At 40.3% G+C, this 20,218-nt stretch overlaps 1 protein-coding gene across 1 annotated transcript in view; it reads left to right on the top strand.

Annotated features, from left to right (window-relative positions):
- Positions 1-19,597, top strand: part of CALCRL (calcitonin receptor like receptor) — a 63,838-nt gene extending 44,241 nt beyond the window's left edge. The window contains exons 9-14 of the mRNA XM_059475505.1: positions 1,150-1,303; positions 2,503-2,563; positions 2,681-2,747; positions 9,276-9,494; positions 9,852-9,893; positions 15,803-19,597. Of these exons, the coding sequence (XP_059331488.1) occupies positions 1,150-1,303; positions 2,503-2,563; positions 2,681-2,747; positions 9,276-9,494; positions 9,852-9,893; positions 15,803-16,024 (765 nt within the window). The 3' untranslated portion in view covers positions 16,025-19,597. The remainder of the gene's footprint in view (positions 1-1,149; positions 1,304-2,502; positions 2,564-2,680; positions 2,748-9,275; positions 9,495-9,851; positions 9,894-15,802) is intronic.
- Positions 19,598-20,218: the final 621 nt, after the last annotated feature.

The raw sequence follows: 20,218 nt of genomic DNA, 5'->3' as shown, positions 1-20,218 counted from the left end.
CTATTCTACATGGCTGTGCTTTATTGTGAGAGTATAAGGGTCAGGGAGGCTGACAGCTGAATTCACCAAGGAAGGGCAGGAAAAAAGGTTTTGCAAGACGTTTTGGATCTGTCTTATGGCTTTAGCATGGCCATCTTCAGTTAAACTAAGAAAAATTTTTATTTTTGCAACACAATATTCTAAAGATGAAGTACATAAACAAACAAATCCCTAGCTCTGGCTTTATTGTTTTTTAGACATGGAAGATAAATCTTAATTCTGAAGTTAGGTTAAACACTGCAGAAGTTGAATTGAGTAAAAAGATGATTTCCTTTTCTCCTGTAGAAGCAGTCATCAATGTGCTGGAAAACATACCTGAGATAGCTGCTAATAATCATCATCAAGTGAGTTAGGTAGCAGAAAATGGTAAAACAATATTGGGTTTTGGTTTGTTTTAAGCCAAGTGGCAGAAATGCAGAAATAGAACAATCAAACAGGCAGCAATATTGGAAGGATGGGAAAAAATGTTTTAATGTGACCAAATCTGCAAGTTAGCTGTTGCTCCTTGTTCACAACCTCACGTACTTCCCAATAAATTATATTTATAGCATTTCAACTGTAGAATATATTTGGAAGCTAAATACAAATAATAAATGCCAGGCTTCTCCCGAACCTACTGTGAGCTCTCAGTCCCTATGTGCAGTTATGACTAGGTTAAAACTGGAAGTATTGTAAGCATTTTAAAAACATAAATTGTTCTCTGAGGTAGTTATATGTTGTGATGGGTAAAACTGAGAGGAGATTACCCACATCAAAGTACATTTCTTGTGGGGTTATTATCAGATAATTTAAAGATTTGGAATGGTTAAGTGTGGTAAGGTTTGCAATAAGGCAAAATATCATAGCAGCATTCTGTCACGCTGGAGGATGTCAGGGTCCTCGTGTTTGAATAATAAAAATCCAGACTCAGTTATTAGTTTTATGTCACCACAAAGTAGGGGATTGTAATGTGAAGAAAACTCTATTTTAAAAAGTAAATAAATATGTAATTGTATTGAAAAGCAGAATAAACATTATTTCCAGTGATATTTTTTTCCACTTTGCAAATAAAACTCTGAGATTTCTGCAAATTATAAATTTATGTTATACCCTGTTTCTTTTTCCCTGCAGGTTAGTTGCAAAGTGTCACAGTTCATCTACCTGTACCTGATGGGTTGCAACTACTTTTGGATGCTGTGTGAAGGCATTTACCTGCACACACTGATTGTGGTGGCTGTTTTTGCTGAGAAGCAGCACTTGATGTGGTATTACCTTCTTGGCTGGGGTATGTGCTTTCACCTTGTGCATTTTCAGGTCAATGCAGCCTCTTCCTCCCTCAAACACCCCTACCTTTGCCTCTCCGAGCTGTAGCTTTGAGTGACCATGGCACACCCCAATTCTTTGTCTGGAGTGTTTGAACAAGCTTAGAAATGTTAATGTAGGAAGTTGTGTGTACCTCTGCTGAGAGAGGGAGATTATGCGTCTCTGGAGTCAGGAAGTGACTCCTCCTTTGTGTAGAGAAAATAGTCTCCTATATAAAAGAGACCTTAAGAAGTAATTATTCATTGTTCCTCACCTCAAAGATGTTTATTCAGGAGTGAATGTTTGTTTTCAGAGAAGTCTCGCCGTGCCGAGGGTGGAGGGTCAGGACTGAGTTGGAGATGGCTGAGGATTTATTTTTCCAGCACTTCCATTTGACCTGTATTGTTCACTAAGCAAACACAGAATAGCAGTAACTGGACATCTCGAGTAGTATCAGTATCAAAACCAACAAGCCAAGCCCACTCACCTCGGATAATGCACAAGGGCTTGTTCACAAAGTGAAAGTGAAGGCTCTGGCAGCCTCCCTGCACTGGCACACCCAGCTCCAGTGTGATGGGTACCTGGGTCACTGCCCCACTGCAGGCACAGCTGGGAGCTCACAGGTGCTCAGCAGCTCCTGAAGATCAGGCACCACCAGAGGGTCAAGGGCCCCAGATGACTAATTTACTTATTCTTTTCAATTTTTTTTTTCATTTGGCTTAATTTTCTGAATCTAATTTCAAAGTTGTTTTTTTAAATACAGCAAGGTGTTGATAGTTTGTCCTCATACCAGTGAGAACATGCTCTCCACTGGCCACACTATTGAAGCTTTGCTCATTAATGCAACCACCATTTTAATATTACCTTCCTATTGCTGGAACTGCAGATTGCAGCCTGAAAAGCCTCTGTTAATGAAGATAACTTGTATTCTAAAAAGTTGATTTGCCTTTCCTGCTTGTTGCTGTGGATTTCTTGGCAAGTCAGTGGGAATAAGGTTTCACACAGCCCTCAGAAAGAAATCTAAGGAAAGAAAGTTTAAATTGGTCCATGTTAGTTTATTTTCTCTGCAGGTATATAGTTTGGGTGAGATGAAAATACAGAAGATCCTACAAAATATGCAAGTTTGCTTAGGTATTAACCAGGTTTTACTAATGAAGAAAATGCTGGCTTTTTTCTCCACAGGTTTTCCACTGATCCCTGCCTGCATACATGCTGTTGCAAGAAGCTTATATTATAATGACAAGTAAGTAGCTTCAGCTTGCTTTGCGAAACTTTTATATTTTCTTTAAGGTAAAAAAAAAAAAAACCAACAAAGCTAATAAATACCTTTTCTTTTTCTTTTCCTGTTTGTTTTCTGTAGTTGTTGGATCAGCTCTGATACTCATCTGCTTTACATCATCCATGGCCCTATTTGTGCTGCTCTCTTGGTAAGCATTTTCCAAATAATATTTTGTTTTCTTGTTTTTTTCCTGGCTGCTCTTGGTGGGCTTACAAAGGTAAGAGCCTTAAGCCAACATTTAGAGGTCACTGTCACTTGTGAGTCTGCTGCTTCACCCAGCAGGTGCTTCAGACACACAAGATACAAGAAGTCTTGGCCTTATTAAGGATCTGTGCTTCTGGTCCTTGGAGAAACTCAGGGTTTGCAGTGTTGATTATCATTCCACTTAAATGTTAGAGACAAAGAAGGACTAAACCTTACCTGGAGTAGTGGAGGGGAATTTAAAATCCTTCCTTGAGCTGAGAATGCCTCTCTTGGCCAGACTAATTGCCAGGTGGACCCTGCCAGGAGCCTCACTGAGCCGTGGCCAAGCAGCCACCAGACTGTCTGGGGTTCAGGGAGGGGCTTTGGGTGCCAGGACTGGCTGTGGTGGGAATATGGGATGGAGAGAAATCACAGCAGGTGATTGTGAGAGAGCCAGTGCAAATGGTTCTGCCAGTACCTGTGACTGGCCCTGTTCTGACACTAATTTAGCACTCTCTGCTTTGGCCACTGGGGTATTGCAGCTCCTCTGTTTCTGGAGTGCTCAGGAAATCTTAGAGCACAGTGTTCTGTCTGACACCCCAAGTCAGTGCCAGCTCTATTCAGTGTTCACTGCTAAATGAAATTCTGGGTGAGTAACTGAGGACATTACTGCATAAAAATCAATCTTGTAGGTCAGTTGCACCAGGACTGGATTTACCCCATGGAATTCAGGCAGTGGATTGTTGCTAAATAGAAATAGGTGTGCACTTAAACAACTATCATAATTAACATAATTAGCATAGAAGCATTCCATATGTCATTAGCCCCTGATGGTGTCTGACAGTCATTTGTTTTATTGAAGCAAAAACCTCAAGCTGATCTGGCCAAACTGCTGGGTCCATGGCTGCTGACTTTGCTCCCCACTTTTCAGTTCACAAAAAGAAGTTGATAGGAATAAAAACCTTTATGGAATTTCCTAACTTTACGAAAATAATTCCACTTTCTGATCTACACTTTGCCCTTCTGTTAACTTGTTAATGAATACCTGTGGAGGGCATTCAGTGCATGGAGGATTCTCTCAGAAGACCATTGCATAAATCCTGGGATTCTTGTGAATCCCTTTTTCATTCACAGTGAAATTAACTAGTGAACTTAAATTTTGAAGACTGTGATACCATGACAGACCTGAGCCCCTGTGTGTGGGCAGCCAGAGCAATACCCATGAAGTCATGGAGATCTGTGACCCTTGGGGTGTGGATTATTGCTGGTAATCTCTTGCCCTGTCAGACAGGTCTGCTGTATCTGTTCATGTACGGATCTGCTATGCTCTAATCTGTAAACTTAAACTCAATTCTAAATCCTTTCAGTTTTTATTCTCTCTGCTTTACACAGGAGATGAAACCCTGTTTTCACAGAAAAGTATTGGGGTTTTTTTGTGGGTTGTTACTTTCATTGTTCTGGTGTCTCTTCACAGATATATCACTTAAGTAAAACTCTTTCAAGCTGAACAATAATTAGTATTAGAATTTGCTTTAAATAGCAATGTAAAAATTTGTGTAAAAACTGTGAGACTGTACTATCTTCCATGAAGTGGCCTCATTTTAGGATGTAAGGTCATTTTTTTCTCTTTCTAAGCAGTGGCCTCCATAAAAATCACACTGCAAGTGGCCGGACTCCGGTGGGATTCAAATGCTCTGGATCCATCCCAAATGACCAAGTCTTGTTTCTATTCAAGGCCACATTCGAAATGTTCTTTGATTTTACTGGAGGCATAATAATCATCTCTGTGGGGTTGGTCTGGGCAGGGTCTTTGTCCATCCTCTTTGCAATTTACAACTTTGTTCACCTGATATTCATATATTTTTCGTGACCGAACTAAAAGTGTTTCTCTTGTATTTTTCTTGCCTCAGTACAATGAGTAAATTTATTTGAAAATCATCTAGGAATAACAGATTAAACTGTGCATCTTGTCTGTAATGTGAAAGTACTTTAAAGGAGTTGTTTTCCTTTCTGGAGGCAAAAAAAAAAGATTTTTTTTGTTTCAATTCAGAAAAGACAAGGCAGGGCTAAAGATGTTAGATTAAATGCATGTGTTTAGGCTTTGTGAACAGAACCCTCATTTGCTTAAGCAGCTTGCTTGCCAGATACAATTTCCACACTTTACTAAGCATGACCTGCTTTAGTAGACATTTAAGCAACAACATTAAACTGCAAATTAGATAACGAGGGGGAAGACACTGTTTCTATTTGCAGGAGCAGATCTCAAAGAACGTGAAGGGGACTGTCAAGTGGGTGCCAGGGAGAATTGGCAGAAACCAATGGGAATTTAACTCTTGTACACCACTGAAAATCCTACAATTACATAAAGTTAAAAACAACGCTGCTTTTATGGCCCCTGTTGTTACGTAACTGTGGTCAGTTCTTCTGCCAAAGAAACAGGAGCAGACATAGGTTGCACTTTGATTGGAATTGTCTTCAACTGACCATTAAATTACAACTGTCTGCCTAAGCACTCACAATTAAAGAAACAGAGTGGGAATGAGACAGCAGAGGGTGATGTTAGTTTGCATGCTAGACAAATATTGATCAAAATCGAGGGGGGAGGGAAAAGGAATTGGTTTGCACTTCAGTGAAAGCAGTAGTGATTTCATGTAGACTTCAGATGTGCCAGTGCTCTTGTGGTTTTCTTTGTTTGGGTTCCACTGGATTACTTAGCTATGCCATTTTTTATATAGATATTGTCACAGGGATGTTCCTTTCTCCCTGCAATAATGTTATTTGTTGGTGTTGCAGTCTGACAGACCTCTACAGATGCAAGTTCTGAGTGAAGGTGTGCTAGAATGAAGCTCAGGTGCTCCCCTGTCTTTTATGTCCTTGTGTTTAATGATTTTAAGCTCAACTTGGTACCAGGCTTAGGAGTTTAGAAGTTGAATGCTCAGTTGTGTCCAAGCAGGCAAAGAAATGGAGCTGAACAACTGTACTAAAAGCCAGGCAGTGGCTACCAACTCATAACTAAAAATATCTGAGTGCCTTGAGTGAGAATGGTCTGTTTATATCATACTGAGGAAGAATTGAAACAGAATTTAAACTAAAAGGATTACTATACTACTTAGTGCAAACTCAGCATGGAGAAAAGTAGAAATATCAGGGACATGAGGAGAGTTTAATTCAAAAACTGCAGCCCCTATTGACTTAGGAACTCAGCTTCAGTTCATTGTCACTCTCAAGCCAGACTCTAAATGTTCCTGAGTTTCCAGTATAGGCACCAATACATTTTTTGTGTCTAGGATTGCCTTCTCTGCCTTTGTTTCTATATTTGCTCAGTTGCCTTGTTCAATTTTCAGGTCACTGTGGGGCTGTTGCTATTTCACTCTGTGTTCATTGTGCAGATAGTGCAACAGAGCTCCTTTGGGCTTTTCCAAAAAATCACAATCAATTTGATGATAATGTGCATGCAGGGAGTTCCACTGCCCTACTTTTGCTTAAATGTAAAAATCTACTCAGCACCTTACTTAAAACCAGGACCTGCTTTCATGACTTTAATTAAAAATTCAGTTCATCCCAATCTCACTTTTATTTTCTGACAGAAGAGATATTCATCAAAAACTAGTGCTACATACTTGTACTGACACTCATCCTGTTCTGCTCAGCTCTGCCCTCTGCTTTGCCTCCTCCCTTTTTGCTATTTGCAGACTCTTTGCATGCTTAATTTTGTGCATTTTGGGTTTGGTGGGTGAAACAAATAAAAAAAATCCGTGCATATTTTAAAAGAACTCCCTCATTGGGTACTGCAATTTATGCCTGGCTGCTGCAGCTTTCATCTTCAGCTAGCACTTAAGGACAGTGTTATAGGAATTGGCCACACTGCCAAAACATGAGAGGACAGAAAACTCAGTGTTTGAGATGTGTTAATGTTGAACAAGTAGATTTGAGAAGGATTAAATTTAGAAATGGAGGAAGGACTCATTGTCTGCACGTACAATAGGAAGTTGGATAGGGATCGTGGGCTACATAAAATCCAAATAAATCCCTTGAGAAAGAGTCAGAAGACCTTGGGTGTTTAAACAAAGCTTAAAGGTAGCTGGAGGCTTCCAGGAGAACTTCATGCAGTAGTTTCCTATGTAAAACAGCTTCCTGTTAGAGTTATTTAAATAGCATGTAAGTAGAATATAAATAACATCCCATATCTGTAAAGGACCATGTTGCTATAATAGCACAGAGCTATTTATCCTGAAAGCCTGAACTGACAGAAAGAATTCTGTCAGGGCTGTGGAGCGTGACAGCCACAGTCTGAAATGCCTTCCCTGCTTGCACTTGTGCTACAGCAAGACAGAGAATTCCTCCTAGACCAGAAATTCTGATGTATTTTAGAAGGGATTTGTCTGTCTGTCTGCCAGATTCTTCCCCTGTCCCCCATTTGTCTGTAGCTGTTGGCAAGGGCAGACAGTCCTGTGGAGGCAGAGATGGAGCAGAGCCTCTGTCCCTTCCATAGCAGCTCCCCAGAGCACCTCTGTCCTGTCTGTGCCTGGGACAAGGACAGGGACTGGCTGAGCTCCCAGGGTCTCATCTGCCTGCAGCTCCCACCAGGGGCTGCACAGGAGCTGAGGGTGGGCTGGGATCATCCCCAGGGCTGCTGGGGCTCTGGTTCCTCATCCCTGGGGGGTTTGTGTGTATCCATGCACATACCTGTGTGTGTGTGTGTATCCAAGCACATACCTGTGTGTGTGTATCCATGCACATCCCTGTGTGTGTGTGTGTATCCATGCACATACCTGTGTGTGTGTGTGTGTATCCATGCACATTCCTGTGTGTGTGTGTATCCATGCACATCCCTGTGTGTGTGTGTATCCATGCACATCCCTGTGTGTGTGTGTATCCATGCACATACCTCTGTGTGTATCCATGCACATCCCTGTGTGTGTGTGTATCCATGCACATCCCTCTGTGTGTGTGTATCCATGCACATCCCTGTGTGTGTGTGTGTATCCATGCACATCCCTCTGTGTGTGTGTATCCATGCACATCCCTGTGTGTGTGTGTATCCATGCACATCCCTGTGTGTGTGTGTATCCATGCACATACCTCTGTGTGTGTGTATCCATGCACATCCCTGTGTGTGTGTGTATCCATGCTCATCCCTGTGTGTGTGTGTGTATCCATGCACATCACTCTGTGTGTGTGTGTATCCATGCACATACCTGTGTGTGTGTGTGTATCCATGCTCATCCCTGTGTGTGTGTGTGTATCCATGCACATACCTCTGTGTGTGTGTGTATCCATGCACATCCCTCTGTGTGTGTGTGTATCCATGCACATACCTGTGTGTGTGTATCCATGCTCATCCCTGTGTGTGTGTGTGTATCCATGCACATCCCTCTGTGTGTGTGTGTATCCATGCACATACCTGTGTGTGTGTATCCATGCTCATCCCTGTGTGTGTGTGTGTATCCATGCACATCCCTCTGTGTGTGTGTGTATCCAAGCACATCCCTCTGTGTGTGTGTGTATCCATGCACATACCTGTGTGTGTGTGTGTATCCATGCTCATCCCTGTGTGTGTGTGTGTATCCATGCACATCCCTCTGTGTGTGTGTGTATCCAAGCACATCCCTCTGTGTGTGTGTGTATCCATGCACATACCTCTGTGTGTGTGTGTATCCATGCACATCCCTCTGTGTGTGTGTGTATCCATGCACATACCTCTGTGTGTGTGTGTATCCATGCACATACCTGTGTGTGTGTATCCATGCTCATCCCTGTGTGTGTGTGTGTATCCATGCTCATCCCTGTGTGTGTGTGTGTATCCATGCACATCCCTCTGTGTGTGTGTGTATCCATGCACATACCTGTGTGTGTGTGTGTATCCATGCACATCCCTGTGTGTGTGTGTATCCATGCACATCCCTCTGTGTGTGTGTGTATCCATGCACATCCCTGTGTGTGTGTGTATCCATGCACATACCTCTGTGTGTGTGTGTGTATGCTACTGTAAGAATGCCAAATCTACTGTTTGTCCAGAGGAATATACAGCTCCTTGTAGCAGCGTTTTGGTGATTTTTATATTATTATTCAGATTTTACCTTCTCTTTAAGTTTACCAAATTCATGTTTGAAAAATAAAAAGTAGGGCTTTGAAGAACCGTATTTAAATGCAAGGAGGGAAAAGCATCTTCCTCTCTCTTGACCAGCTAGAAAAGAATCAGTCCTTTACCCATGCACTGTTACTGGCATCAGAGAGAAAGGTGTGTAGGTTATTACCACTGACAGGTACTTTGCTTAGAGAGTTTGAGGAATGGGTGTGGATACTGCAAGTTTGAGCCACATCTCAGTTACTTTAAGGTATTTTCAAAGATGTTTCTCTGATATCTCTTGTGTAATCCCAGGGTGATTATACAAGCAGTGTGAGTTTGTGTTGTCTGGTTTCCAGTCTCACAAGTCAGTGTGTGGGATTATTTTCCAGACCTCTTTCTCAGTGTCATTTCCTTTTCTGACAGGTGAACCTTTTCTTCCTGCTGAACATCGTTCGTGTTCTCATAACCAAGCTGAAAGACACCCACAAGGCTGAGTCCAACCTGTACATGAAGGCAGTGAGAGCCACCCTGATTCTTGTCCCTCTCCTTGGCATCGAGTTTGTGCTGTTCCCGTGGCGGCCCGAGGGCAGGATCGCAGAGGAGGTGTACGACTACGTCATGCACATCCTCATGCACTACCAGGTGGGGACAGCAGGCAGCCCTGCCTCCCTCAGCTCAGAGCAGCTGGCATGGCAAGCAAATCAAGAGAAATAGTAGTGTATTGGAGTTTTTAAAGATCTTCATCCATAGTTTTTGATTTTTCAGTATGCTGGATGTTCGTTTACTTACCTTCTAATTTTCAAAGGAAATGTCGTGGTAGAAAGATGGCCCCATGTTTTTAGTGGTCTATTTGTAGAACTAGTTCATCATGTTGAGATTTGTCCTGCATTTTCTGTGCCATCTATATCTGAAATTGTATCGCAAACGTTTAATTATCTCACACCTGAAATAGCCTACATGCATATGAGTTAAAGCAGAATCTTTGGTTTTATTTTACAGGGTCTACTGGTGGCTACAATATTCTGCTTCTTCAATGGCGAGGTAGAGTAACAACTTTTACTATATCTATAATAATTTTTCTTTTTTATATGCTTTTGTTTCAGCAATTAAGGAGGTGGTAATATTTTCTTCCTGGTTTTTATTTTTATGTCTAAATTTGTCTAAATTAAAAGAAGAAAACAAAGTATCAGGATGCCAAAAGCAGAGCTTGGAAAGGACTGTGGGATCATTAATGGCACCATTAAGTGTGTCAGGACTGATTCTTGGGTGCTGAGCTATACACATTTGTCTTGATTAAGAAATTGAAGAGAGTTGTCACTTTGCTATAAAGTCCAGATAAATTTCATAACACTGAAAAGCAGTTCAACACCCAGAAGGTTTTTTTGTCTGTGTTGGAAGCTGTACAAGATGTTATCCTGGAGAATCACTGCTCGGTCCCTCTGTAGCAGGAACAGGACCACACTGCACAGGTGTTGCTGGGCTGGGCTATGGCTGTACCCCATGGCAGGGGGCTGGAATTGGATGGTCACTAAGGTCTCTTCCAACCAAACTCCTTCTATGAGTCTGGGACTGTTTTATGAGGCTCCCTGGGAGAATTTTAGGCTGAGGTTTGGAAAAGTGTTTTTTAGCACAAGTGAAAAGCAGCATTCCAACAGTCAGACCTTAACAGCTTGGTGCACTTAGGGCAGGAATTTGTGTGGGTCACAAGTGCATGTTTAAGGCACCATGATCAGCCAGTTCCAAGGACAGACCTCATTCTGATATTAGAGGATTGTGCCAGGTGTCAGCAATAGATGGTATTGATCCTGTTGAAGCTAACAAGCTTTGCTGTTATCTTGGCTAGCTCAAGGTCCCTGGAGTGCACAGGGTGACTTTCATGTGGAAACTCTTGCCCCAGGCTGTAGAGACTACACTTTCAGAGGCTTAGTGTCAGAGGTCAAAGTAGTAGGAAGGCTAAAAAAATATATCTGAAATTGTTAATGTTGCTCTTGCTTGCAAAAAAAAAAAAAAAAAATCCCAGCAACCCCAAAACAAATGAACAGAACTACCCCCACCAAAAAACTAACTGGCAATTTGCCAGCACTTTTGGCAGAGGAACAATTACAATGCTATAGTTATTCTTACACATCTGTTTGCTCATTTGTTCTACATTTAGTGTGGTTACAGTGTAGGCTGTAAACAGAAAGTTGGGAGTAACCAGATGTTTTCCTCAGACTGAATAGGGTTTTTTTATCTAAAATTGTGTCAGTGTGTTTCTATAGTGTTACTGGGGAGTAATTTTTACTCAAAGGTAAATATTTCATTAATGCTAGAATTGACTAGTGTGGATTGGCCTTCCTTCTCTTCCTAAGTCCAAAGCTGACAGAATTGCAATGAAACTACTATGGACTTTGAAGGTTTATTTGTGTGTCTTTGTTGTGTGTCCCCCCACCCAAATGCATGAGTCTCACTGATTTTATTTTTTGCCAAGGAGCCAGAAAAGATGAAGAAAGGCTTTGTCTGGGGTAGGGGCCTTGATCTGATATTACCATAGAGTTGATGCAGGTTCAAGTCTCTACTGATACATTTATTTCCAAACAAGAACATCATTAAGTGTTCTGGATTGGATCTGATCACTTGCCCTCACTCTGCATTGACATCTCACTCATTGACACTCTTTCCCTTGTACAGAGCAGAAAGCTCAGGATGCCTTCACAATGCCATGGTATAGTTCAGAATGCCTTCTAAAAACAGATATTTTGAAAAAAATCAGATTTTTCTGCTCCAGCAGAAAATTAAGGAGGAGGGGTGGAAAACCATGAAATTTCTGCAGTTTTTGTGAAAAAATATTGCCCACTGCTCAGTTCTGTCTTCATCCTTGTGCCTCTTCCAAGGCTGTTTTTAATTTTAAATTATGATTGATTTTGGAATCTATTCCTGTAGCTGTTAATATTTCATTGTTACAAACTCATATTTTTTAACATATCCTTTTCTGCTGTGTAAGAAAAACCAAACCTGAGTCATGCCCTTAATTCACCATGGGCTCATCAGTGGTAAAAGATGAGCTCTTCCACAACTCCTGCTAATAAGTGAATCACTGCTTGAATATCTACTGGCAGAATAATATTTAAAGGAGGATGGAGGTATTTTAACATTTATTAATTTAGGAGTTCAATTTTTAGACCATAGACCTTGACTTAGTTAAACATAGATGTCTGTATTTGCTCTCTAGAGAGTGGAAATTTATCCTTTTTAAACCACTTTTGGGTTCAGTGCTTCAGTGACCACCATTTGCTTTTTTAAAATTATTTTCAGTACACCTTGCTCAAGAAAGAACTTAGTGCTTTATAAACAACTGTATCAGTAAAGAAATGCAAAGAGGGAGAATGTAGGTAGGGAAAAATGCCCAGCACAGAAAAAATGTCTTTCCTTTTTCTCCTAAAAAGTTCCAGCCCCAGCAAGTGAGGCTGCAGGCTGGAGGTATTAGCAATTAAAAATTGCTAAAAGCACTAGTTTCTTTCTAAGTCTTAGCCTGTTACTGTACATTTTAGTGTGTACCACATATCAGGAGCCAAATCCTGTTCAAGCAAGACACTTCTGGCTAAAAAGTGAAAGAAAGTGATCTGCTAAGATAGAACTTCAGTGAAGATGAATTAAGAAGTGTGAGAAAAATAGCTGGTATGTGCTGCTGACTGCAGCCAAGGAATATCTCCAGTTTGCTGAGCAGAGCAGCCAGGGATGGCCTGTCAAATCCAGTTCTTGCAGGCACTGCAGCTGCTGGCCACAGAGCTCCTCCAGCCAGGGTGGATGTGCAAGCCCTTCAGCTTGGATGCTCTGTGGCAGGGCTTCCCCAAGGACACTCACAGCCAGTCTGCTCACAGCACATCAGGTTTGCCAGCTTCAGATGGCCTGGAGTGGCTTTTGGGCTCATACAGGCTGTGCTCAGAGCAGAAGCTTGTCCCAGATGTCTAATAAACCAGTAGGAAGATTCCTGTTGAAATTTTAATAGCAGGTGCTGTAATGACCTACATGACCTGTGTAAGCCTTGTGGAGTTTGTTTGCTTTTTTCCCTTCATTTCACTGCTCACAGAAACGTTGCCATGAATATCATAGTCTCAGGTTTGCAAGGTTACACAATCTGTTGTACAATAGATGAGATAGATGAGGCTGTGTTGTGGTTTGCTTTGTTTTTTTTCTCCTGGTTGGCTACTGAGCTGTTTAATTTGTCTGGTATCCAGCATCAAGCTACCAGTGTTATAGGGCTGAATGGAAGGAGTCCTTCCTGCAAACTCATCAAATCCAGCCATTATTAAGTTATAAGGTGAGAAAGAAAGAAAGAAAGAAAGAAAGAAAGAAAGAAAGAAAGAAAGAAAGAAAGAAAGAAAGAAAGAAAGAAAGAAAGAAAGAAAGAAAGAAAGAAAGAAAGAAAGAAAGAAAGAAAGAAAGAAAGAAAGAAAGAAAGAAAGAAAGACAGACAGACTGACTCTTCTGGCTGGGACCAGCATCTCTGTTAATGACTGAGAAACACAATTATATTATCATAATGTTTTTTCATTCAATGCTTTCCTTAATATACTTTCTTGTAACAAATTTACCAAGTTCTGCCTCTCCTGAGCTGAATTTACAGCTCCATGCCACTGCTCAAAGCTGAGGAGAAAGTGGTGAAAGCTCTGTTCTCACTCAGTGGGCAGACACACGTTGTTAAACAGAGCGTAATTGGTTTTTCCCATCATTTTCTATAAATGATTGGAAGGTTAGAGAAGACTGAAAGCCACTCACAACAGATGAAAGGATATAAAACCCTCCAAGAAGAGACACACAGCAGGACAGGGGTGCAGTCCTGATTCAGCAGTTATGGAGAGGCTTTGGGAAGAATGCCAGGAATAGTGGCTCAGTCAGAAATGCATGGAGAGAGCATGATGGGCACTGGGGCAGGCAGGGAGGAAATGCTCTTTGCCCATGCAGGAAACCCTTTCATAGCTCTGTCCCTGGCATGGGGCAGCTGGACTGCTTTCCCCTGGCACTAGCCCCAAGACACTTGTGTTGCAGGGATGCTGGTGGCTCTCAGGAGCTATAGAATCCTTTAGGATTGGTTAACAAATGCTATTAAACAAGCAAAAATAAGATGGACAATTGTTATTGAAGGAACCAGGAGAAGTGTGGGAGAGGAGTGGAGTGTGTAACTTGGCAAGCCTAGTTAATCTCCCAGCTCTGCCAAGAGACTTTTTTGACCTTGTTAAGCCATTTAGTTCCAGTTGCTGGCATTTTCCCCACCTCCAGCCTGTCTTGTCTAAAGTGAAAATTGCTCAATGTGTAATTTTTTGCATGTGTGTCTACGTTCAAACTCTGAGCTTATTGAAATAACTGACTGTGAAAGGAGAACAAATATCACATATCTTAGTGATGAACGCAGATTGATTGATTCCAAACTAAATTCCAAGCTTCCCCCTTGGAAAAGCTGGAATTTTGAATATGCTCCTTGTCTTGGCTTTATGATCGATTACAGGAGATGGATTCAAATTGTGCAAAGACTTAAGGTTCTGTATTTGCTCTATTCTATGGTTCCATGCAATGCATATAATGATTAATCAAAAACTTCCTATGCTGAATCAAGAACTCACCCTTTAGGCTCTGAAGAAGTGCACAATTTTTATATGAAAATCAGTAAGGTCTGAAACTCAAAATTATTAAGATAATTGATTTCTCAGTGTTTGAAGATTTGTGTTTAGATGTTTAGAGTGGATTAGAAAGGTTTTGTGAACAGTAAGAAAGCACTTCCTTTGCTCTAAAATGCTAATCTATGTTACTTGTTTTATACTTTTTTCCTTACTCTATCATTTCCTTGTGAAGGATTTGAGAAATACGAAGTTGTCCTTTAAACAGAGGTTTCTGACACCAGACTGCAGGAAGTCTAAAAACTACATCCCTTTTCTTGTATTTATTTTTATTTTTCATTATTAAAGCCAGAGTAAAATTAGACAAAAGGAACCATTGTGTGAGGGAAATGGAAAGCAAACATAAACCCTGAAGACATATGGAAAATCCTAAAAATATTTACCCACAATATAAACAATTAATTGGAGCAGTCACTGTTCACTGGTTAGCAGATAGGACTGCTTTCTGTACAAAGTTTGGATGAAAAGGAAATTAAATATTCATGACCTGTAGGCAGTTTTTTTTAAAGTAGAAAAATGTTTGAAAAAGCAACAACAGGAGCTGTTACCATTGTTAGCATTCCCCACTTGGCAACTGCCCTGAGAGACTAATTCTGTGGGAATTTCATTAATGTTGCACTTCATGGCTCCACTCTGGACAGGTGTTTAACCATATTGGAGGGGAGGAAGGCCATGACAAACATCACATCCTTTCAGTGCAGACATGTAAACCAGTGGGGCCTTCAGCTATTTTATCAGCTTTATTTTTAACTCTGCTAGAAACGTGCAGTTCAGGAATTTGTCCTTCTTGTCATTTGCTTAAGGTACGGCCAGATATTGGAAAGACTGACTTGTGCTAAAATCATGTAATGATTACAGTAAATTATGGTTTTTTGAGAGTAAATGGATTTACAAATGCTGAGGATGTAGGCTTTTGAAAATAAGGATGAACAAAAATTAGCTTTTTCACCTCTGTTTCTGATCTGTCCTACACTGGACGGCAGCTCACAGGGGAGGATGCAGAAAGTTGTGTGGCTGCTGTTCCTCCTGTAGCCTGTGCTTTTCCTGAGCAGCTGGTACACTACAATTGTAAAGTGCCATTACTTCACACCAAATTTGCTGAAAAATGATGCTAAGTGGTGAACAATTCAGAATTCAGAACTTTCAGCCTCAAGTGCTAAATGGCCTGTAGGTGGGTATCCTTGCCCAGGATTTCTGGGCCTTGCTGCCCCATTTGCTGAGACACAGAATGAAGAGACAAACAACGAAGCCCCTGAGCCGTGGTTTACGTGCATTTTGCTTTCTCTGGGGGCACAGGTGCAGGCAGTGCTGAGGAGACACTGGAACCAGTACAAGATCCAGTTTGAGCACAGTTTCAGCCACTCGGACGCCATGCGCACGGCCTCCTACACCGTGTCCACCATCAGCGACGTGCAGGGCTACGGCTACGGCCATGACTGCGCCGGCGAGCACCTCAATGGAAAGGGCTACCACGACATGGACAGCGTGGCTCTCAAGACTGAGAAGCTCTATGGCTGAGGGGCTGCCCCCTGCCCCATGCCTTGTGCCAATCCACAGCTGATCCAGCGACTTCATGGCCAGAAGATCTCAGCTACCTTGGGGTATGTTCTTCTCCTAAACCGACACGTTTCTCGTGTGTATGTGTGTGTGTGTATATACACACGTGCATATATACTGCTGTTTGTGTTTGTGTATCTATACAGTATGGACATCTGTGCATATATATCTATGTATGTATGTGCATTTATACAAGGATACAAACTTTGCCTCTTCAGTTTCTACTGTGTAGACAAAGTTGGCAAATTTTTGTACAAAGGGAATCAATGAAGGATTTCTTATTTTCTTGGAAGTTTGTATAAGACTGTGCTGTGTTGAAGCCACTTCTTTTGCCTATAGAATATTAGAGTGTAAATACCGTACTCTGTTGTCTTAATTCAACCTAAAATAGAACAAAGCAAAATGGTTTAAGTAGGTGCAATAACAAGAAGTTTTCCAGGTTCTTTTTTTGGTCCAGTATTCATTTGGCTGTCAAAAATCCTGACAGGTAGTCTGAGGTAACAGATTCAAAGATAGATACTGCTGTTTTGGTTAAAGAGATTGATGTTTTGCTTTGGTTTGGCCAGTTTGTTTTCTTCCCCCTGTTTTACACCAAGCACAGAGACACCACTTCCAGTGTGAGCCTTCATGTACTTCTGTACTGCAATGTACTATCTTGCACCGAGATTTGAGCAATTTTATTGAAGCTATTTCAGGATATTCAGAAGTGTCTCCTTCTGCATTGTATGGAAGTTTCTTCTGGATTTAACAAAGACAATACTGATGAGGCCTCACTGCCAGAGCAAGGAGTAACCTGAGTCACTGTAAGTCCCTCCAGACACTCGTAGTAACTGCAGCTGGTGGAACTTCACTGTGTGCTTCAGGAATTTACTCAACTGGAGAAGATCATGTACAGAATTCCTTGTGGCATTGTTCTGATTTTACTTTTATGTATTTCCCTGGCCATATGCTTGATAACTTATTCCTTCATTCTTGGGGCAAAGTTTTGGTTAATTTTGTGGCTGTTTCTGCTGCCTGAGGTGAGCGTGCAAGACTGAGCACAGTGCACATGTTATACTACCTTTAAAGCCAGTACAAGACTCAGACCAACCAAGCAAACTAATGTTAGTTATTCTCATTATCTGGAAAATCCAGTATAAGTTTTGTATTACAAAGGTTCAAAACTTTATGGATTGTGAATTTCAATATTATTTTGGATTGGTTGAATCTGAATCTCTGTCTCAGTTAATTAGCTAAGAACAGAAATTTATATGTTGTTTCTTTGGTTCTGCTGGTGCATAAAGGTCTCACTGAAAACTAGGAGGTTGTCAGGAAGGTCTTGAGAAAATGTATCTTTATAGAAACTTATATTTTTCTTAATCTTTATGCTTTAAAGGAATAGTAGTTTTGTTAAGTGAAATAAAAATGCTCAAGAATGAGGGCATGAAACGAGGTGAGTTCACTGAAAAGTAAAAATGTAAGAAAAAATTTTATCCATTTCATTTGCAGATAAGTCTACTTGAAAAACCAAAACTTAGTCAGAAGAAAAAGTAGATGCTGGAACTGTAAGAGACTATTTTGCTAATGAGCATATTTCTGATGCATGTAGTCCAGTCAAAAAATTGGAAGACAATTCTCTCTGAGACCAGTTTGAAATAATTTTGCATACAAAATTATTGTATACAAGCCACCTTGACTTTGACATTTAAACATTTTTGTCAGTAACTTTTCTCTATGCTTCAGCAGTGTCTAGGTAATTTTCAGTGTTTATTACTTTGTGACTTCATAAAGTGTTTAATGCTTTGTACTGACAAAGAAAACATTAGGAGGACATGGCAAGGTCCTACCACTTGCACCTTTCTTTAGGTTTTTTTTACAGTTCTTTTGTGTGGAGATTGAACATAGGAAGTGTTTTATTAATGATATCGTTTCACAATATAGAATTTCAGCTAGGATGCACAAATGAAGGTTTCTCCTTTACTGCAAGGCTGTCTGGTCAGTTGATGGGGATGATTTGAAGAATCTGTTGGATCGTGTAGAGTAGCGTGAGATCTGGCTATCAGATGTCACATCTCTTAACTTTAAGAGTGACAGTAACAATGTCTGTTACAACATGACTACAACACGACTAGAGGTTATTTACAACTCTGCTTGCTGATCTTTGTAGTGTTACTTAACATTTGTGCCATGTTCTGAAGATATCAGCGGTGCAGAGAATCCCTGCTCCAGCTTTACATTTGTGGGACCAGATCATCAGCTGGTATAAATGTGTCTTGAGTTCCCTTTGCACAATCTGCAGGTACCACTGAGACTCAAAGCCCAGACAGGTGTCTGTCCATTTAAATGTGCTGTAAACCATTTATGGCACATTATTAGACAATTATTTCATGGTACCTGGTGGATTGTTGCTGTAATTAACACATAGATGTTGGTTTATCGTTTGATACAGTATTAGACTTTAATTAAGCTTCAATCTCAGAGAGACAGTTCAAATTTAACAGGCTACAGATTTTGTCATTTAATATCTATTTCTATTAAAGAAATGTGTAATTATAATTCAGGAGGGAAAATTGTTTTTATTTGGAAATTTCCCTAATTCTAGGTGGACAATCACAGCTTCCTTCTAGGCACACACTTCTCCATCTTCACTTTGGAAAAGAAACACAGCCAGCTGGATGTGCAAGAAAATCTTTCTGGCTGTGAAGGGTCGCATGGTATAGCAGAGCTGTATTTCCCCTCTCCTGCTGAGGTTAGATCATCTCTTTTCTAATTTACATTGGAAAATACCAATTCCTTATTTTGTCTTCCTACCTCACCTTTTTTCAGTTTCTACATAGCTAAGAGAAGAGTCTGATTCTTAAAATGTTTTTCTGTCACTGTAAGTTAAAATCAAATTTTTATGCTGATTTCTCATGTCTCTCTCTACTTTACAGAATGTTGTAGTCCATAGCTGTCTTCTCTGGGATGGAAGTAAACTCTCTTTTGGTGGGGCTGTGAGATTCCTTTGAACATGCAGATTATTATTTGTTTATTACTTGTTATTTGCTGTTTCTTTTTTTTTTTTTTATTTACGGAAGATTTACTGTATCAATCTACAGGGGCTACAGCAATAGTTGTCTTACATTTTTTATCTGTAACACCAGCATGTTATGATTCAATGAGAGAAATGTCTATTTTTAATGCTACTGTCTTCAATTAATAAATGGCTGCATTGCAGGGTCCCTCAGTTGGTTTTTTAATGTTGGCATTTATGTTATTCAGTTTTTCATGGTGGTGATCTACAAGAGTATTTGGCTGTAGAAATGCTGCAACGTGTACTCCTTCTGATGTCAAGAAACATTTGGGCTGGCAACCAGGCAACATTCATTTATTGTACTATGTAAATAAGATTAATAGAAGCTATGGCATTGTATTTATTCCTTACACTAAGAAGAAAATGGAAAAAATGTGAAGTTATTTTTTTGATTGTTTCATTTTCACCTTGTTCATATGAATCATGCATTTTAATTGCTGAGAAAAGTATTGTTTCTGATCAATAAAATATTACTCAATTTATTCATCTCTCTTGTGCTGTAATATAACAAAGCTGGTCTAAATTGGCTTTCACAGATGTCTTAACTCTTTGCTGGTTAAATATTAACCCAGGGAGAAAGTAATTACATAGAGTTACTAACAATAATGCTGGTTTTAAGTGTTTTTCAATACTTATATTTAATACTAGAGTACCGAATTTCTGGAGGAAGTTTGTACAGATAATATAAGATGACTGGACATAAAATTATTTACCTGAAAGTTTAATATCCCTATTTCTTGTCTTCTGAATCCACCTTTTAATAAAAAGTTGTTAATACTTACTTACCTTAAGCCAAAATGTCTGTTTCATCAGGAACTAACAGCAGAGACTAAATTGAGTGTATCTGTCTTCTTCAGCCCCTCAGCTGAGGAGGAGGTAGATAAGCAAACCTGAGCTCAAATAAAAACCCCAAGGAATATTTGACAACACATGGGGATCTTAAATACTGGGTGTTAATACTGCTGTCTGCCTGTTATCCCTATTTAAAGTGTGCCAATACCCATCCAAAAAATGCACAATATCCTGCCTCTCTTCACGACTTCTAAACAGCAACCTGTAATTGCAGGTAGGTTTTTTTGATTTCCAGTTCCTGGGACCAAATG

This window comes from Ammospiza nelsoni, chromosome 7 (genome assembly GCF_027579445.1).
Source record: "Ammospiza nelsoni isolate bAmmNel1 chromosome 7, bAmmNel1.pri, whole genome shotgun sequence".
Classification (NCBI taxonomy): Eukaryota; Metazoa; Chordata; class Aves; order Passeriformes; family Passerellidae; genus Ammospiza; species Ammospiza nelsoni.
Note: the sequence above shows the minus strand (reverse complement) of the source record. Positions and strands in the feature narration are given on the sequence as shown.